Source organism: Lepisma saccharinum, chromosome 7 (genome assembly GCF_977018435.1).
Source record: "Lepisma saccharinum chromosome 7, izLepSacc3.1, whole genome shotgun sequence".
NCBI classification, from domain to species: Eukaryota; Metazoa; Arthropoda; class Insecta; order Zygentoma; family Lepismatidae; genus Lepisma; species Lepisma saccharinum.
The window spans coordinates 21,031,255-21,051,788 of NC_139235.1; the positions used below are offsets into that span (position 1 = coordinate 21,031,255).

The 20,534-nt window shown below is 41.8% G+C and overlaps 1 protein-coding gene across 4 annotated transcripts in view; it reads right to left on the reverse strand.

Moving 5' to 3' along the window:
• The window catches only part of dac (dachshund family transcription factor), a 459,147-nt gene that overhangs the window by 109,549 nt on the left and 329,064 nt on the right, over window positions 1–20,534 (reverse strand). For all 4 annotated transcript variants that reach the window (XM_083125063.1, XM_083125064.1, XM_083125065.1 and 1 more), the window contains exon 8: window positions 7,931–8,014. In XM_083125063.1, the coding sequence (XP_082981189.1) occupies window positions 7,931–8,014 (84 nt within the window). The remainder of the gene's footprint in view (window positions 1–7,930; window positions 8,015–20,534) is intronic.

Consider the following 20,534-nt stretch of genomic DNA (forward strand, 5'->3'; position numbering starts at 1 on the left):
AAGCAATCGACGAAACCTCCATTGGTGAAAAAAATGACAAACCAAAGCATTCGACCAAACTTTTTACTGAGTGAAGGGTGGTGATTTAAAGATTGATTCAGTTGGTGTTTTAAATTCACTTTACGCACAGTATGGCTAATCGGTACTGGGCCTACAGTTTAAAGTGGGATCCGAACCAGCATGTGCCTCCACTGAGTATCGAACCCGAGACCTCTTGATTACAAGGCGACGACGCTACCATTGCGCCATCGGGGAGGCCCGGTGATTTAAAGATCTCGATGAGATCTTTATTGGGATGTACAGTGTTAAAACACTCGACGAAACCTTTATTGGATGAAAAGCGACAATCTAAAACAATTCATGAACATTATTTATTAGGTGAAGATATTACATGGTTCTCGTATCAATTTTTAATCGGCTCTCTGGGTCTTATTTCGAACTTCCGAGACGAGAATGTACACGGGTTGACCAGAGTTGATCAGCCGGTTGGAAAGTAATAATTTCCAATTTGGCATCTAGTTCGTCAACCAGTAGGAAGTTTAAGTAAGAAGTCCAGCCGACCTCCGTGGCGGAGTGGTTACAGGTTAGAATCCCGGCCGGGGCATCGGTGTTCTTTGTGAATATCCCTTCATCAGTTTCATATCATCACACATCCTCATCAACGCGGTTAGCCAAAACCAAAAGTGGCAGAAAAGCGACGCTAAATTACAAAAAAATAAAATCAAGTAACACGCCTGTAATTGCTGTTGTCCTCACGACAGACTATTGTTCAGAGATCCACCACACTGGAACATTAGCTTTAAGGAGCCGCCACTCCTCCTCTCCGGGCATGGAATGGTCAATCGTCATGTAATAGGAGAAAACCATTGTCTCACCCTTCTCAAACTCACCCCTTGGCAAAAACCCAGCCCTTTCAGATTCTAGATGTCCCTATGTTGACTCACACCGTGGACTATCTCCCATGCTTCCTTCCCTTCCCGCAACCAACCACTCACACCCGATCGCTGCCATTGGAAACCTCTCCCCGATGATGAATTTCTGTTTGCTCATGTGTCGAGCCGCAGTGAAGAATCGTCTCAAAATATTTCACAGGAAATTGCGCGCAGGGGGTGGAAAGGGGGGAGGAGGCGGGAGCACCTTTTTTCCCTATTTGTAAAAGAGCCGTTGGCTTCGGGGGTTGCCGATGAGAAACAACACCCTGTTCCTCCTATCAACCCCCTTTTCCCTTTCTATCAATAGAGGAGGAGAGGGTTGGGTGTATTGGAAGAAACGTGGGATCGTCTCATAATTTCTCTTTCGATATTAGTCAAGCAGGGGGGGAGAAAAAAATTATTAAAGAAACTGCGACAAAACCTCGAGGAAATGAAGGATCATTGTGGAGGAAGTTGAGGATCCGGGCTCCTTAATTTCCGCGAACAGGACAGATTGATATTCCGGTGTGCTTTAATCATCAGAGAAGAGGCATGGCGGGCAGATTACTTGAAACCCTTATAGCTCCGTTGCTGTTTTAAATTCTGCAAGAACCTCACATTTTTCCTAGCCAGATCGGCAATGGGGTTGATCGAAGATATTTTAATCACTTTTTCATATTAGTATGAGAATTTTGTGGCTCTGGGGTAACATCTACAGTCTAGATATCATTTCCTGGATTTGTGGTGAACTCTCTGTCCTTCATTCTATCTCTGTTGTCAGTCAATTGAGTCTTTTCTCTCTTGCTTCTCAGTTTCTTTACCTCTCTACGCGTCATTTGCATCCATCTGTATTTCCTGGTATCTCTCCTCTTTCTCTCTACACACATTGTCTTCTTCCAGTCTCCGTCATTTTCCTCTTTTCTTCTCTCATCCTCGGTTGTGTTCTCTGTCATTCCTTGTTTCGCCCTCATTCGCTCTCCACTCCACCTTTCTCTTCCCTCTTCTGCTCTTTTCGTATTCTTGGCCACTCTTACTTTCTCTATACTACTCTTTCTTCTTCCTTGCTCTCCATCTTCTCTGTCTTGCTCTCTTTCTTCCCTAGGATCTCCGTCTATCAATTTTGATATCTACTCTCATTGCCTCAGATATTCTGTAGTTACTTCTCTTCTCTCTGCCACAATTTTCTTCTTTCCACAGTCTCCATCTTTTGACCTCTTCTAAGAAGGCCTACCTCTGTGGCGGAATGATTATCACAGGGCGCAACGGTGACAGGGGTTTCGAGTTTGAAATCCCGGCATGGACATAGCTGTTCTTTGCGATTCTCACTCATCAATTTCATCAAATCATTACCCATCCTCATCTTAGCCAAAAGTGGCAGAAAGGCGACGTAAATATTATCTAATTCAATCAATCAATCACTGTCTCGAAGAATGGAGATGTTGAAAGTTCTAAAATCTTGAACTTGTCGAAACTTTCTCACTTTGTTTATATTTCAATTCAAATAAGTGAGTGCATGGTTGTGTTTCTACTCACATTTTACAAATCATACTGATACCACAATGATACCATTTGTCGTGAATCAATGATATTTCACTACCCCTGATGGACCTAACAGCATCTAACCACCTTGCTGAACACGAATATTGTGTTAATTCGAAAATTCCTCTTCTATAAATTCTTTTTACAGCCTCTGTCGCTTTCTGATTCTATGTGCCATTCTCCCACTGCACAGAGGCGACGAGAGTGACTGGATTCAGAAAAAAAGAGAACATAAAAGTTTCTGCGAAAAAAGAGAGAACTGGAGGAAGAGGAAAGAAGAAAGAGATTAATGACAGCGTGTTGTTGTCACTGGAGACGCCTGGAGCCTGACGTTCTGGAGTGAAAACTCTGCTGACAGCTTCGGCTGGACAAATGATGCCTTACTATCGCTTCGGCGAGATAGCTGGCACATGCCCCCCGCCCCCTTTTCAGGCACTTTCTCCCCAAAAGAGTGGGGTAGATATGGTGCGCAGAATTCGAGAAATGAAGAATTGATCAAGAAACTCTCTGGTCGTTTCCAGTAAGTAATAAAAAGAAAAATCACACAATTTGAGCCTTGATTAGTGTACGTAAGGAACACAAGTTTTGATAACCAAATAAGAAAATAAGAACAATGTATTTTCATTCCACTATGAAAGTTATTGTGTCTAACACGGTACAATACGATAGAATGGAGACAATGACTTTAAAAGGAAACTGTGAGACTTATGAAAAACAGCAGTATCACTCACGTGTTGGGAGAGAAGAGGTGGGGGAAGTAGACAGAAAAAAGGAACAAGGAGAATGAGGTAAATAGGAAGGGAGTAAACGTCATAAACAATGTGAAGGAGAAAAAGAGATTTGCAAGAATGAAAATTGATTGATTGATTGATTTAGTTTATTTTACTTCGCGTTATGTGCCTCTTGGCTAATTTGCGAAGATGGGATGAGTGATGAAACTGATGAATGGACATTCACAAACAACCAAGCCCGAGCGGGATTCGAACCCGGGACCCTTGACAAAAATGAAAAGAATGGGAGACGGACAAACAGCAAAGGAGAAATGTGTAAAAGCAAGGAAAATGTAATAAGATTGAAAGAGAAAGCAATTAAAGAAGGTGTCAGAGAAAGATGGGAAGAGATAGGGAGCAAGATAGAGTAAGAAAGGTCGTGAGAGAAGATCATCACAGAATGTGACAAAGAATGACGAGAAGACAAGAGACAGACGGGGAGTGTAGAAGAGAAAGAAACAGTAAAAAATACTGCTTGAGAAGGTCATGAAAGAAAGTGACAGAAAGATGAGAAAAGAGAGAGAGGAGGGATGGAAGGGAGGTGTATAAGTGTAAGAAAGACTGCGAGAAAGATGCGAAGAGATGGAAAATGTAGAAAAGAAAGAGAGAAGAAAGACTGCACGAGAAGATCATTAAGAAAAGTGACAGAAAGGGAAAGACAGATTGAGAGAGACCATTACTTTAGATTAAATCCACTCAACTTCTCCACAAATCCAAGAAAGAACAACTGTTCGAAAGTTATCCACCGGGTATCGAATCTGACAACTCTCGGTCCAAAGACTCAAGCGCGAACCATTAATCCAAGAGCACGGCGTGAAAATTATCAACAATCTTCAAGAACATGTCACCATCTAACACACGTTTCAAGTGCCCACTTCCATTCCATTCCCCGCTGTTGAGCGGCTCAAGAGGAAATCCAAACGCAGATGTGTCGTGATGATTAAGAGAGCTATCAATTCCTTACCTCCAGAGCAAAGGGAGCGTCTTTCTTCAAGTTCTCTGCCTGTGCAAATTTGCAAATATCCGTGGAAGCGGCAGAAGGTGGGAACGACGACTTCCAAGCGTCGAGACACTTGGCGGTGGCTGGGGTGGATTTCTCCAAGACTGTTGGATCTCGAGTCCGAATCGCCTTCGGTTGTCATCCATCATTTGGGAGACGTCTTCGGTTGAGGAGCGGGAACGTCTTAATACGAGTTGATCAATCTAGATCCTGCTGGGAGGAAAGGGAGACTCAAGATGGAGTTCTCGATCGGTCTGCTCGATTTGTGACGTCGCAGGAGCAGCGTCTTCGTCTGCCTCAACTCTTCAATTCCCTACTCATTACCATATTATCTGCACCATGCTGTTGAAAGCACAGTTACACTATATCAAGAATAGGCAAGCGCTATTCCTTGCACTGAACTGCCACGGCTGAGGAGAATGCGAAGATAGGTTCCGGGCAGTCGTAACAATATGAGGAATGGCAATACGCTTGAGACTGGCTCAGGTTTGTAGGTTTGGCAGATACCTGTTCGATACCTATTTTCTACATGATGTGAGGAACTGAAGAATGGAAAATCGTTTCAATATCGCGGATCCCATATATGAATGCCCGACCCGATAATAACATTCTTTACCATTATACGAAATCTGAATCTTGTTTCCTTTACTCCATATCAGAATCTCAGAACCTAATTCTCCAATTTAATACCCTCATCTCGAGATAGGATTGCTTCTATTTTTCTTTATCATCCTCTAGCTCTCTCTACTCTCGTTCTCTTCGCACACTCTTCTTTCTCAGATTCCGTCACTTTCGACGTTTCAACTTTGATCTCTCACCCTAGGTTTGATATCCGAATCTCCATTCCTGATTTTTGAATTCAATGTCCTAATATCGTGTTCTGATTCCTCAATTCCACATCCAATCCCCGAAACCTGATTCCTCAATTCGATACCCAAATCTGGAGAACTTAATCCTTCAAATCGATAAACGATTCTTGAGACCTGATTCCTCAGTTCGATACAAGCCGACCTACGTGGCGAAGTAGTTAGCACAACGCGCTACGACGCCAGGGGTATCGGGTTCGAATCCCGGCATGGGTGTTCTCTGTGAGCGTTCCTCCATCAATTTCATCACTCATCCTCGTCGTCTCGATTAGCCAAAAGTGGCAGAAAAGAGACGCTAAATAACAATCAACTCGATACCAGAATCTCGAATCGGCTATCCGAATCCTGGGTCGGTGTCTCGAATCTATACCCGTTTCACGAATCTTGGATGCGATATTCGAAGATTTGGTTTTGCACAACCCAAGTTATCTTCCTACGGCACACGGCCAGCGTCCTGGGACAGCGTCAGATTCAAGAGAGCGCACGACAACCAAATTCTCCAACCGAAATTTCCGATTGGCTACGCGCGTAATGCAGAAGACCCGACCGAGGCAAGGGCAATGTCCCTGTGTGTGAGAGAGGACATTGATTATCGCCAACTCTTCCCCCGAACGCAGTTATCGATCCTGGCGACCGTCTTCAGCCCGATCCAATGATATTTGGCTAAGAACCAGAAAGGATCATCTCGACTCCGAAGAAGAGGAGGAAGATGACAGAACGTCAGAAGAGAAAGAGGAGAATACTTGACATTTGAGACGAAATGTCAGGAAACCTTCCGCGGTGCCGCATTCAAAAGGCGACGGTTTCCTCTCCTTCGCTCCTCCCTGCGGCGACTACAAACAAAAGACACATCTCCTTACTTAAATCCCTCAGACCTTTGCAGGGGAATCATCTGCGGATTAATGTACCCTGGCAACCCCTTCCCCCCCCCCTCAGCATCCGACCGAGCTCGTTCCACTCCAAGTCATTACAATGATTTGTCGCGTCCTCCAAGACCCATAAGTTACTCGGCCTTATTGTGTACCTCGGTGCGAGGCGACCATGGAATGATTACATGTGTCTTGTTTTGTAGTCGAAAAGGGCAGAAGCGTCTCGAGGCAGATGGAATTCCAGAAATCTCAGGGCGAAATTTCCTAAGCTGGATTGTCTTAAATCGTCAAAAGGTGATTTCCTCGCAAACGTTTGGTTTTGTTTGATTGTTATTTAACGTCACTTTTCTGCAAGTTGAGACTAATCGTGACGATGAGGGTGAGTGATATGATGAACGTAATGGACACTCACATGCCTAGACAGAGATCCGAACCCGAGACCTTTGGCATCCTAGCACGCTACTCTTACCACTCCGTCACGGAGGTCAGTTTCGCAAAGTTTTGGGTTTGGTGCAAATAGAGAAATGGGCACACACAAAATTTCCCAGCACCTATCGATGGATTTATAAGGGCAGAACAGAGATTTAACTACACACATGCAACCCCCTTTCTTTTGCAGAAGTTTGATGGCCACTTTGGTGTCAAATTTACCATCAGATTCCCTAAAACCGCCCTTACACTCCCCGAAGTTTGAAAATTCTGGATGAACGCGCGAGGCACATCCAAATTTAGGATGATAAACTCATAGATTCTCCCTTATTGCAAAACAATAATACTCATTGCGGATAACATGTCTCAGCTTGAAATTTTGGTTATTTTTATAGTAACCAGTGAAATTTGGTGTAATGTAGTCGCTAGTGTAGGAGGTATAGCCCTTAACAGTAAACCCTGCTCAAGAAACCCGTTTGCGTCTTCTGCTGGCAAGCACAGTGTAGCCAAAATTTGCATATGGTACACACAGAAAACAAAATGCATCATATCGATCGATGCACTAAAGTGTGCTTCATGGCTTCTTCAAAGAATCAGATTCACATTTGATGCATTTGGGTGCATATTTGTATGTCGTGAAAGAAACACCAAAGTGCATCATTTGATTCAAGTGAGGATTTTTTCGATGTTCCTTGATGCACCTTCTTGCATCTTTTTGGATGATGCACTTAAACGTTTGGTCTGAGCTACAGAGTTTTTGTAGCTCAGACGAAATGTTTAAGTGCATCATCAAAAGAGATGCATCAAAACGCATCAAGGTGCATGAAACGCATCAACTGATGCATCTCGACTGAACGGAATCGTCACTTGAATCAAATTTTGCACTTTGGTGTTTCTTTCACGACATACAAATATGCACCCAAATGCATCAAATGTGAATCTGATTCTTTGAAGAAGCCATAAAACACACTTTAGTGCATCGATCGATATGATGCATTTAGTTCTCTGAGTGTACACCTAACGGTAAAAGTAATATTAGGCGAATTCACAATATGACGATCATGAATTGAAACAAGAACGTCAATAAACAAAGGACAACATCTGTTTCACATCAAAAGAATTCCATTTCCTTAAACACAGAAGTAGAAGAAAAAGAATTAAAATAGTGATGGACAATTTGCCTAATGTTAATTTTTGCCGTTGGCTGTACCAAGGGCGACTGCATAAAAACATTGATGCATTAAACGAATACCCCTTGCACTCTCAAGCAATTTGACATGAAATGTGTCGGCTACTTTTTAAATTGCGACTGTCGTTTGTCTGTCTCTATGCAGGGAACATTACGTATCCTCCCTCATCCGCTGCTCCGCTTTCTCTTTGGTATCCTTGAAAGACCCTTAGACCAACCTAAAGTAAGAGGGTTTGCGAAGAAAACTGAACGTTTGGCGTAAATATATAACAAAACCTCACGCAATAAATATAAATTTGTCACGTGGATACACTACATGTATGAGTCATGCAGAAGAGCTTAAGAAAACGGACTCACCTCGTATTTTCTGCTCGTCCAGCAACTGCCGCTCCAGACTCTCTTTCATCTCCCTCTCCCGAAGGATTTCCATCTTCAGTTCGGCTGCAAGAAGAGAGAGACCAAGAAGAATTAATATTAATAGGAAAATAATGATGTAACAAATCTTTATAAATAAAAATTACCGTACAAATTACACCAGCAAATCTGATTTCCTTATTTTTTAGTGTTTTGCCAAATTTTGTTACAGTTCCACTTTATGCACAAATAGGCTAAGCAGGATTGAACCTAACCGGACCTCTGTGGCGTCACCACGTCCTATAGGCTGTTTGTTCAATTCAGTTCATTTTACGTCTCTTTCTGTAATATTAGGCTGATTGAGGACAATTAGAATGACTAACTCTACAAAGCCTTACACAGGCTCCAGGCACCAGAGCTTCACTTGCCTGCAATGATGGAGTTTCCAATGATTACTTTGTGGATGATACGTTGACAGGTCAGCTAAGGTCCTAAGTTCAAACCGTGGGTCAGTTACGAATGTTTGTTAGCCTGTTCCATATACCACCACTCTATTTATCCACATCGTTTTTACTAACCAACTTAGGTTACAGTTTTTCTTTTGTCTCGACTCCTGGGCATACATCCATAGAAGGAAACAACATAGCAGATGCATTAAAAATACGAAGCTAAACAATACATTCACCGATCGCTTCGGATAAAATTTTCTGCGAAATCGTTAGAACCATGCGCTTAAGTAGAAACAATGATCACAGGGAAGGCTTACGGGAAGAAATACTGTACAATTCAACTACATATACCCAAATAACTTTGGTATGAACGCATTTTTCAACAACCTTCTTTGATGTCCTCCAGAAAGACATGTACGAGGGGATAAAAGTTCGTAGCCTGACCAAGTTCCCAAACTGTTTAGAGGAAGGTCATGTTCTTGTATGTACACATATACCAAAAGGCATTGACAGGCTTTCTTGTTGTTCCAGGTTTATTAAGTGACCATGTCTGTTCAGCAAGCGAAATTTATTGCAGGGCTGTGATGTAGTTTCTGTTCCTCCAGACCAAGTCTCCGAAGATGATCCGCAAGGAAATGAGCAACACCTTACAGGACCCTGCTGTTTCCTCAGCTTAAAAAAAAAACCTGAAGGGACGCCATTTTGCCTCAGATCAGGAGGTGATTACTGCCACGTGTGATACAAAATATATACAGTTTTGTGTTCAATATCACTGTTTCTTTGTTTTATATTCCTCCTATCGTACTGATACAACTTTTTTCGTAAATGATCGGTTATCCGAACACCCCCAGTCCCGAATTGTTTCAGATAATCGATGCTCTACTGTATATACTTACCAATTATATTAAAAGAGAAAATATTGCATTACAAATTATGACATTGTGAAATAATATAACAGTATAATTTCTGCATAACTCAATGGTTAAAACCAAAAATATAAATTGAAAACTGAAACGTAACCCCGTTGAGAATAGAACCATTTGGATTGGGCCTGCCCGATGACGTAGTAGTAACTCCGTCGAAGTGTATTCAAGGTGTCCCGGGTTCGATACCCGATGTAGGCACATAGTGGCTCAGATCCCACTTTAAACTGTAGATCCAGTCCCGATTAGCCTATCTGTGCATCAAGTGGGCTTAAAAACAAACTCGTACCACGGGCCCTTGATTGATACAAGCATATAAGTGTTGGTCACCACCAGACTGCAGTTAACTGGCTGCACTGCTAGAGCTGCTAGTGAACCCATTTTGCAACGTCACATTAAGCCAGAATAGAACTGATCTATTTTAGGCAGAAAGGGCACCAACACAAACCGAAAACCAGCCACCGCATCCAGCGAGCGAGACTAGAAAATGGTTCCATTACAGCTATTAGCATCCCCCAGCAGATGTCTCTAGGGGTTCAATAATTTCTTAATATCCTTTCTACCTTTTATCCGTCGCTGTATAATCCCTTTTGCATCTCAATCTTAAGGGATGCTCACTTCCCCCTTTCCTCTTGGCGTTTCCCCCTTCCCTTCCCCGAAAAGCGGAGATGATCTTAACGCCCCCTCCACTCTTCCCGAGCCCTCTCCGATGTTTTGGTTTTATATATGCGCCGTTTCTCTGTCTGCCTCTATGGCCGGGGGCACTGTTACATTTTAGATCTGCGAATGCTTTATTTGTTTCTGCAAAAACCTCCTAATTAGCATTTAGATCTAAAACATCCACGCTGAAGGGGGGGCCGAGAGGGTCCCGGAGCCACCCGCCCCCTTCCTTGGGAGAACACACACGCGCGTAAAGGTACGCATATCGAGGCGAGGATGTGTATATATATGGGCCCCTCCTTCCCTGTAATCACCTTGGGCAATATAAGGGCCACAGTGAGTGGGTATTGTTATGCAAATGCAATGCCTGATGGGAAACATCTAGACACACAGACTCTGATGGGTGCATTAAACGCGGGGATGTTATTTTCGAGAGGTTTTAGGTTTTGCTTGTCCTTTTTGGGTTCCATCTTCGGTAGAGCAAGTGGAATGTCCGGGTACGTGATTCGAGGATAAGTGGAAACATGACCTGCGATTTCCGCTCGCAAAATGCAAACAACACGTGTCTTCGAGTTTAGCTAATGTGAGACTGCAGATCTCCACCCAAGGAATGAGATTCTGCAACAGTACGCCTCTGAACAACTTTCTCGTAGATTGGATTTCAGAGCAAAAGAATGCATGAAATTTAAATTCAATTGGAATAGAGCACTTCATTCTAATAAACATACCCTGTTAATCTATATTAAAAACAAACTGCCCATTATATTTTTTCATGTTTTTTTTCTTATATCATTGCTTTGTATCACTTTTCTAATCCTTACGCATCTTCTTTACAGATCTCCAGTTCCTCTACATCCTACATCTTCACTTTACTGTGCATCTACTCTTGCTTCTTCAATTCATTGATTTCCCTCCATTTCATATGCTCTTCATTATTCCATCTTCTTTGCAGTTCCATCGACTTCAATGATCTTACTTTTTGTTATCCTACTTCTTGCAATTTTCTTAATATTTCGTCGTTTGTTGACTCCATGCTTCCTCGACTTCATCACTTTAGCTGTATTTCCTCTCTCTCCCGAATTCCTCTAATTCACTGTTCATTTCTACCCCTCTACAGCATCTAATAGAATGCACTCCATTATTCTTCCTTACCTTCGACTCCATTAACTGCAATGCTCTTCTCTTGTCACCCTACATGCTCAACCATTCATCGTTTGTTTCTTCCTTCGCCATGTAACTTTACCCACCTCAGTACCACTGCTATATCTGCAGCTCCTCTAATCAACTCTTCGGACTTGTAGTGGTACGTCGCCAACCTAGGTCCCGGGTACGATACCCGGTGAAGAAGGCATTCGTCTTTGGATCGCACTTTACACTGTAGGTCCAGTCCTGATTAGGCCATCTGTGTCAAAAGTAGAGTTCAAGCAAAACGCAAACCCAAATCAACTATTCGTCTTCGCTTCGTTGTGTATCCTTTCTTGCATCTTCTCTTCATTACTCATTCAGGTCCCTTAACATGATCTCACTGCCTTGATCTGTTATTTTCTGCGCTATTACTCCCTACCTTTCTATCTTGCCACCACAGTTGTTAATGCCTCTTCTTTTTCAACTTCTTCACTGTTATTTCTTTTGCACTTCTTAGATTCAGGTATAAGACACAGCAACGAAGTGACTAGTGATGGAGGCACAAGTGTTTCGGATCCCACTTCATACTGTAGGTCCAGTCCCGATTAGCCTTACTGTGCATAAAGTGGACTTAAAACAACAAATCATCAATGACTAGTGATGCATAATTGGTTGATTGAATTAGGTTATTTTCGCTTTTCTGACACTTTTAACTAATCGCGACGTGAGGATGAGTTACGATGAAATTGATGAAGGACACAAAGAGCATCAACCGTGCCCAGGCCGGGATTCGAACCCGTGACCCCCGGCTGTGTAGCACTCTGTGCTAACCACTCCACTAGTGATGGATAAACAAACCAAGGGTGGTGAACCTCTGCTGAACAACCATTCGCATGCTTCCTTGCTTGCTCCAGCACCGCATTTGGAGTCTGCGAAGTTTTATACCATTAAATCACTATTGAGAAAGCGGTAGTGCTTCCCATGCAGAGATGAGGGGAAAGTGGCTTCAACGGTCCCAATACCATTCGTCATAAAAAATAAAATCAATAGCGGCGCTTCTAATTGGACACGGAACAGATTCCGCACTCTTGCTCCCAGGACGGTCTTGGAAATCCAATCCCTTTCTTAACAACCCAATTTCGTACCCCTTCGGCACAATTCCTTGGTAATAATCACGCCTCTCTCGACGACTCTTCGCAGTTACTTGTTCCAGCGCTCATCCCCTCTTTGCTCTCTCCGAATATTACCCACTTCCAAGTTTCCACTCGAGTACAGCTTCAATAATGTAAGGGTAATTACACACATAACAGGACATTAAGTATCATTACGCACCGTTCTCTTTCCTTATAATTGAATTAAACTACTCCTGCAGATAAGACCTGGACGAAATCTAAGGATTAGGTTCGCAGGTTTCCTTGAGCATACGTTTTACTGGTGGACGGATGATCTCTCAATGCGACTCTTCCTTCTCGAGCTGCTTGAACGGAGAGGGAGTGGAATTAGCAGAGTCCGTGGAGGAGTTTCTGAAGTGAGCAGGCAATTCAAGCTCTGTTTTGTGGGTTGCGAGTGGTGAACCCTTCTTGAAGAACGCTGCCCTGTGAAGCCCCAGCAGTTCTCTGTATATCGTGTGGACCTCTCTCTCTCTCTCTTGTAGATCTGGAAGTTGGTTCTTACTTCGTGGCTTGATTGCTTTATCAGGTTAAAGTGGAGAAGGCTTTGGAAGGGTGAAGTAGCCGCTGGAAACCAAATCGTTGTTGTAATTGGCTGTTCTGTTGTCTTTGGACTCTTGACGTCGGCTCATGTTGCAGTACCATTGATTTATCTTGAGGCGATCATTGCTTGTCACCTTCACTGCAATACCATCCCACCATATTCATCGTCGACAGAATTATTGCTTCAGGTTTAAAATGTTACATTAAGAATCAATTACATTCAACGTCGACAGATTTTGTTGTTCAAGTTTAAATTAGGAATCAACTATCCTCATGGGCGACAGAATTTCTTGTTCAAGATTTAAAAAAGTTAAATTAAGAATCAACCGCATTCATTGTCGACAGAATTTTTGCTTCAGTTTAAGAATTCTAATTAAGGTATTACTCTGATGATTCAGTGGCACATTGTCTTGACATGGAGATTCAACTTCACTCTTTTCATTGCAATAAATTTCAAGTTACATACTTTTAGTTGAAAAGCATTACTGAAGTTAAAGCGTTAACACATTTATACAAATATATGGCTTGAATTTCAATGGCCTAGCAACTTGGGAAATATGCCTTAAAAATCAATAACATATGATTTAAATTATAACCTGAAATTATTGCTACTATACCATTCTACAAAATTATTTTCTTTCCCAGTTGTGTCCATAGAACATACTGTTGATCCAACACAAAAAAATATATGCAATTGAGTTGCCACCACTTTTGGAGATAAAGCAGAATTGGCGTTGTTTCGCACCATCTTTGGTCTCTTGCTGCACCATTTTCTGTCAAACCACACTAAATATGGAGGCCATCAATACTCAATTAGTAGTTGTGTTACACCAATTAGGGTGTTACACCACTTTTTCTGACAACTCAGTTCCATATTCTTTAGAGTTCATAAAATATATTTTTTGTGTTAAATGGAACGAAACCTTATGCTCGTGGTGATATGATGAAATTCATGAAGGGGCACTCACAGAGAACACCCATGTCCAGGTTGAGATTCAAAATCAGTACCCTTGGCGTCGCGTGCTAACCATTCCGCTACGGAGGTAGGCGAAAAGTATGAAGGGAGTGCTCAAAAACATTGATAAAGGATAGGGAAAATGTGAATAACAGAGAGTAAAGATGAAAATACAGTGAGTTTGAAGAAGAAAGATCGAACCGAAAAGTAGAGAAGAACGAAGAAACAATCTCTCTGAAATATTCCTTTGCAAGCAACCAGTGAGGAGAAAAAAGGCTCCTAGCACGTACATTTCCCAAGATGAATTTTTAATTGTTCTCCTCCGTGTCCAATTCCCTTTCTGCTTTCCCGAACGAGGCTAAGCTTCTCGCCCTTGGGGTGTGTTTGCACTGGAAATCGACGCTCCTTCCTCCCCCTCCCCGAAATTAGATTGATTATTGCAGAAACGATTTGCGTTCAGCATCAGGATCTCTCTCAATTTTCCTCACCTTCCTTCTTACTACATTTCCATGTTTATACAAATCTCTCCCTCCCTCCCTCGTTTCCTCTCTGAATCTTAGAGTCCTATAATGGTTTGATATGTCTGGGAGAATCGGTGGGAGAAAGGAACGGGGAGGGAGAAGATTGATAGCAAAAAAGAAAAGGAACACAGGGAGATCTTTTCTGGAAAAATATTTTCATTTCATCCTTGTGAAGTGATGGAAAAATCGCAGAGGTATGTTGTACCATCAAAGTGCGCCATCGTTGTCCCCCCCACAGTCAATGCAAATAAGAATTCTGCCTCTATGGCTTAAGTGGGGAAAGGTTTGAAGAGCAGGAAAGGGATGTAGAATGAGAGAGAGATGGAAGACAAGGGGAGAATGGTACCATAAGGTTTGCGACTACAGAACCGGGACTACTGTGCAGTTATCATGTAGCAATATTGGATGTACCTCAATATGCAACACTGCAGAAACATATCCATAACTTCTCATATTGTTTTTCCCCCTCTGGCACTCCTTAATTTTCATTTCTATTCTCAGTTGACTTCATCCTTATTCACGGGATTTCTTAGTACACAAGAAACTTATTTTGTTCCACATTTAACACACTTTCATTCTTCATATCCTCATTATCATTTGCTTAGTCTTTCTTATTGTTTCACTTAATCTTCTATTGGCACTTTCATTGTTGCGACTTCCTTACTTGAAACCGTGTCAACGCATCGACTACCATCACTGCTACCAGGCTAAAGATACACCAGAGCGAAGTAAATTAAGAAAAATTACAAATATACACACATTTCCTCAACATTTTCTCATTCTTCTTCACGATTCTTATTGTTTAACCCTTTCATATTCGTCCACTCCATTATATCTTCCCATGTTGAATTCCTCAATACTTATTGCTTGGCTTTCCATACTTTTCTTCCTTTGGTTGATTATACTTCTCACTCTCTCTCTCTCTTTTTTATTTCTTATTCGTTTTGCACTGTTCCCTATCCAGAACTTCTTCCATTCCTTACCTTTCTTTTTATCTAGACATTTCATTCCTTCGTGCTCTTATTGTTTATCCACTTCTGTTCCATTCTCTAAATTCCTGATCTCTTCTTCCTTTCAGGTTTCAATCTTTTATCCTATTTAATTACCGGTAATTATTCTTCGAATTGTAGTTTCTAATTCTTCTTGATCCTTCCAGTCAAATTATTCACTAAACCTACATTAGTATCTACGCCCATAATAACTTTACTCATTTCTACGTAATATTCAAGACAAACATATCCTTATACAGCTCTTTGTACTCTGAAAAGTCCAAGGTGCACTTATTATCTATCCAATCTGGCAATGTTGTTAATGCAATCAACTAGACGTGGCCGGAGAGAAATCTATTTGATTCCTGCACAGTTACTATTTGAATAATAATTACCGGTAATTAAATAGAATAAAACATTGAAATTACATTTTTTGAGCTGCATAGTTACGGCCAATAGAACACAGGAAGTAACAAGTAGGAAAGGAACCAGCTGGACACAAACTATTCAGCAACGACTGACGATTATACGTGCCCCTTACCTGAGCTAAAACTAATAACTGTAACGTCAGAAGCCTAAAATATTCTTACTTAATTTAACAGCTGAGGCTACTAAGGGACACTCGGCACACATAACGACAAAGCACACACACACATATATTCCTACGAGGATTATACTGGCCATAGGGTCAGACGCCAGAGCCTCGTTAGTCTGCAAAATGCAGTCCAGGGTGCACTACGTGGAAGTAGTACACTTATGGCGCGAGGAAACTACGTATTACGAATATCTATAGAGCGTCTCAACCTTAAAAGTCAGTATGGAAGTAAATGGAGTACTTCCCTCTCTCTCTAATACATGAGTTTTGCCAGTAGCTCTGTCCTTCTCTACCACCGCTGCGTTGCGAGATGTTACAAAATTTACAAAATGTAAAAGTAAAAAATTCCAAACAGTGAAATCATTATCCTGTAGAGTTTTTTATGCTCTATTTAGTGACTGCATTATAAACCTGTCATAAATTCATGTGATCTGAATTTTTCATAATTATTCAATTTTGCAAAACGCTTAATTTTTTACTAGTAAATACTTCAAAAGCCATAAATATCAAACCGCTTGAACAACTTCGCCAGTTTTTCTTTTCTACGGGATCTATGATGTTTGTAGATATGATATTCTTCGCCTGAGTGAATTAATGTGCTTCCGAGAAGAGTTTATATATATATATATATATATATATATATATATACATTGGATATTTTGTATAAATCATCAGACCGTAACATGAAAAAGTTGGTTAGTGAGAAACTTTTCGGTTTGTCGCGAAGACCAAGCGAGAAAAGTGTTGACCATTGTTTGAAGTTATTTTTAGAATGCATTGTTACTCCACAGAACCGTTATTTATTCCGCAATCGTAGTTTGTTTATGCGGGCTGCCTCGCGTTTCAAATTCATTGCGCGCCACCAAGGTTACAATTCAGTTGCAGGCAGGTGCCCCGGTTCGTAGGAAGTGCAGTGTGCTTTATTTTCCGCAATAAATGTATCTTAATGTTCGTTTTTGCATTTATTTAATTCTGTTTATGTAAAAGATACAACATTGAACAAAAGAAGTAGCAATAATTGCGTCGTGTATTACACATATAATGCAAATGTAAAATGGTAAATAGTTACGTCGAAATATAAACATTTACATGCAAATCTTGAGGTAACTATCGTTAATGCATCAAATACATAGATTTTGATGATTTCCTATACGATATTAAGGTAGTAAATTTTTCGCAATCATTAGCGATTAACAGCGACTCGATGCGACTTCGTTTGTTGATCTGGCAACGCCGCGCTCCATTTAACCCATACTGACTTTTAAGGTTGAGACGCTCTATAGACAGTAGGAAGCGAAGGCTGTGTGGATTATTTTAAGGGGATCGATTTCTTTCAGATTTTAGAATGTACTCAGACAGGCCCGAAGCCCATGGAAACCTTAGAAGGCAGGCCTCTTTCATACAGCTTGTCTACAGCAGGATTCTTTAAATCATTTATTCCTCTCGAGTTTATTCTCCTTTCTTCTTCCTTTTTTTTACAAAACTTCTATTTTACAAGAACGTACAGACATGACGGCACACACTTTTCAATACGTCAAAATGCCTCTTCAGAGAACAAACTTTTGATTTTGAAGACTCCCCCCACACACTCATTCACCACTTGAAGAATCTTCTGCAGACATCCACACTCTTGGGCCGAGCTTTCTGCCGGACAATGTATACGGCTTCCGTTTTCCAACGGTTTCTCGTGGGGCCCCCCACAAAACGGAACGGCAATTATTCCGTCTCTTCCTCGCCTAACTGGATTTGGCTCCCCCTGTCGCCAGACACAGGAAACGTAATGAGCTACGATATAGAGACGCAGCTAGGAGCTATTACCGATGGAAATAGGTGGGACGCGGGGAAAGAGAGAAACACAGAGAACAATTTCATGCGAGGATACGAAAAGGTCAAACAGTTTAGAACAAGGGGGGTGACAGCAATGTTGCCTGTCCGTCAAGAAAGTCACCAACCGTGGTACAGTCACCCGCAATATAATTGAGGCGGCCATATCCTCGAATACTCACTTCCCTGAATGAGGTAATGCGTGTTGCCTAACCCTACGGCTGTGGCAGAACGTGTTATGGAATATTTACTATTGGAAATATTTTATCTCCGTAGATATAATTGGCCGACAAAAATTCGCATTCAGAACCCTTGACTTACAACCGAATGTATTCACCCTAACAGTACCACTAGTGATCTGAAACAGCATGCAAACGCTATTCACATGAAGTGATATGTTGCTGGATATTACTGCCTATTTTCTTAAGTATATCATGATATTCCAGGTTCCTCTGCAGTTGAGATGCCATGAAAATGAATGCACAGGCTCGTACTATACTATCTCAAGCAGCAATATTCCCATACCACGAAAAGGAAAGTACGTTCTAAGGAATTTACGTCCAGTACTGGTGATATTAACATAACATGGATTTGTATGACATGTATGTTATACCAGAAGTAGGAAAAGAATGTCTTAAAGATCAGATAATAGTGTTGGAGATAAAGAGCGATGAGCTAATAACGCCTTATTCAGTGGAAAATGGCTTTAGTGATCACATTATATACTTGTATAAAAAGGAACAACAAAGAATGAATGTGCTAGTGGAGATAATATTGCTTGAGGCATAGAAGAATGTGTTGACGATGAGGTGATAACGCATGAGGTAATAGAAGAATGCTTTAGCGATCAATTAATAACACAAGCCACAAAGAAAGAATGTGTCGGTGGGTGATAATATTGTTTGAGACAAAAGAAGAATAGGATAACGATGTGTTGATAACACCTGAGGCAATAGAAGAATGCTTTAGCAAGCAGGCGAGAACACGAGTGACAAAGGAAGAATGTGTTATTGTCGAGATAGTATTGTTTGAGACAAAGAAGAATGAGTTAACCATGAGTTGATAACGCCTGAGGCAATAGAAGAATGCTTTAGCGATCTGGTGATAACACAAGCCAAAAGAAAGAATGTGGTAGCGATTAGATGATACAGACAGATACAATGGAAGAATGCAGCAAGAAGATGATAACGTTTGAGAAAAGGGAAGAATGTTTTCATAAATTCACTTGCTTTCATAACCAGTTATAACTTTATAGTCTCCAGGTTTCTCAAACCTTATCTTCACCTTCTAATTCTTCAAATTCAAGACATACATTCTTGTACTATCAACAACACCATTTTCATCGACGGTTTACTCAATGCTAAGAAGAGAAACTAGCTATTCAATTATGTGTTTCAATCTTCACAAAACCAACCACAAGCATTGTTAGGTTAAGGGTACCACTAATGGAAATTTTAAGCACTCGCGTCTTTGGTTATTAAATTTTTGATCTCTTTATTATCATCACCCTCTGTATTCTCGAAGGGGTGGACAAGATAAGAATGGGGTGGCATCTTTTACCCTACCTTCCTCCGGCTCTTGCACTTTAGCACAACCACCGAGGAGACCAGAAATCTTATTCTTGCCAATGGTCCAATTTCGCCGCTGAGGCAATTCCGCCCCCCGGTATGTTGTTTCCATCCGGCCGCATCTTTAAGAAGAGGGGGGGGGGGTAAAGGGGGGTCAGGGCAATAATAAGCCAAGGGTGTAATGGCAGAGATGCAGGAGGCATGTACGTTGCCATCTTCTTCTGGGGATGGGCTTAAGCACATCCGGAGAGGAACAACGGAAGTGCGAGAGAAAATGTAATGCATAAATAAAGCCGCATGCTTCCTCCCTTCTTGTTATGTTCGCTGCTCTTGGACTTGCACCGAGAGAGAGGAGGGGGGTGAAAGAAGTCGGGCTTTGCCCAACGTGGATGCAAAATAATGCAAATGCGATAGGATTTATACAACCTGAGCTATATTTGCTCCGCAGACATTAAATAATCTTACATCCATTAAGTGAGCGTCTCTGGCAAGGTTGTTCTGGGGAGGAGGAGGAACTTTTAGTCTTTTCTTCTGCTCCCCCCCTCTTGGAATCTTTTCTCGCTTACCACTTCCTCCAGTCAGCGACCCTCTACAGCCCCCGATGAGTGCTACCTTGGAAGCGAGACTAGCAAAATTTCATAACGGCCTTCGTTTCGGAGACCGCAGTCGTTCTGCTGTTACTGTTATGAGGGCGCGTAGGAGGAGGGGCAATATGCGAAGAAATAATCCACAAAAGCATATTGTACTCTGAGGAGGGGCCGGAGCCAAGAAGATGCTCCGGGAAAAGGGGGGAGAGAAGGAAGAAAAAAAAAAGGGATGAACGGATACAAGACAGAGGGCAGCGAGGTGGCTGGATTGAGACATCAACGCCGCCCGAAGAAGAGCGGCGACGCCGCGCACTAAGCGGCCGTTTGTCTTGGGAGGATAATTCGGCAATCCGAAGGAGAAGAACCGGATGAGTTTCGGATGCAATCCTCCCATGATAATTACCGCAGCGGCAATTAAAACCAAGCGAGGCTCTGATTAAATTCGCAAAGGGACCCCACCATCCCTCTCGCAGTCATATTTCCATTCAATTTTTGCGAGTGGGGTGAATGCTAAACGAAAACAGAGATATATATACATTACCAGACCCCTACTTCCCTTTCTTAGAAAGAAGCGGAGTGAAACAAGCAAACTGTACGCTAGGGGTCTCTGAATGCAGGCCTTTTTTTCTAAAATCAATTTCTTCCATTACAACCGCTCCTTCCTGTGCCATTTTTCCCACAACGTTGCCTCCCCAACGT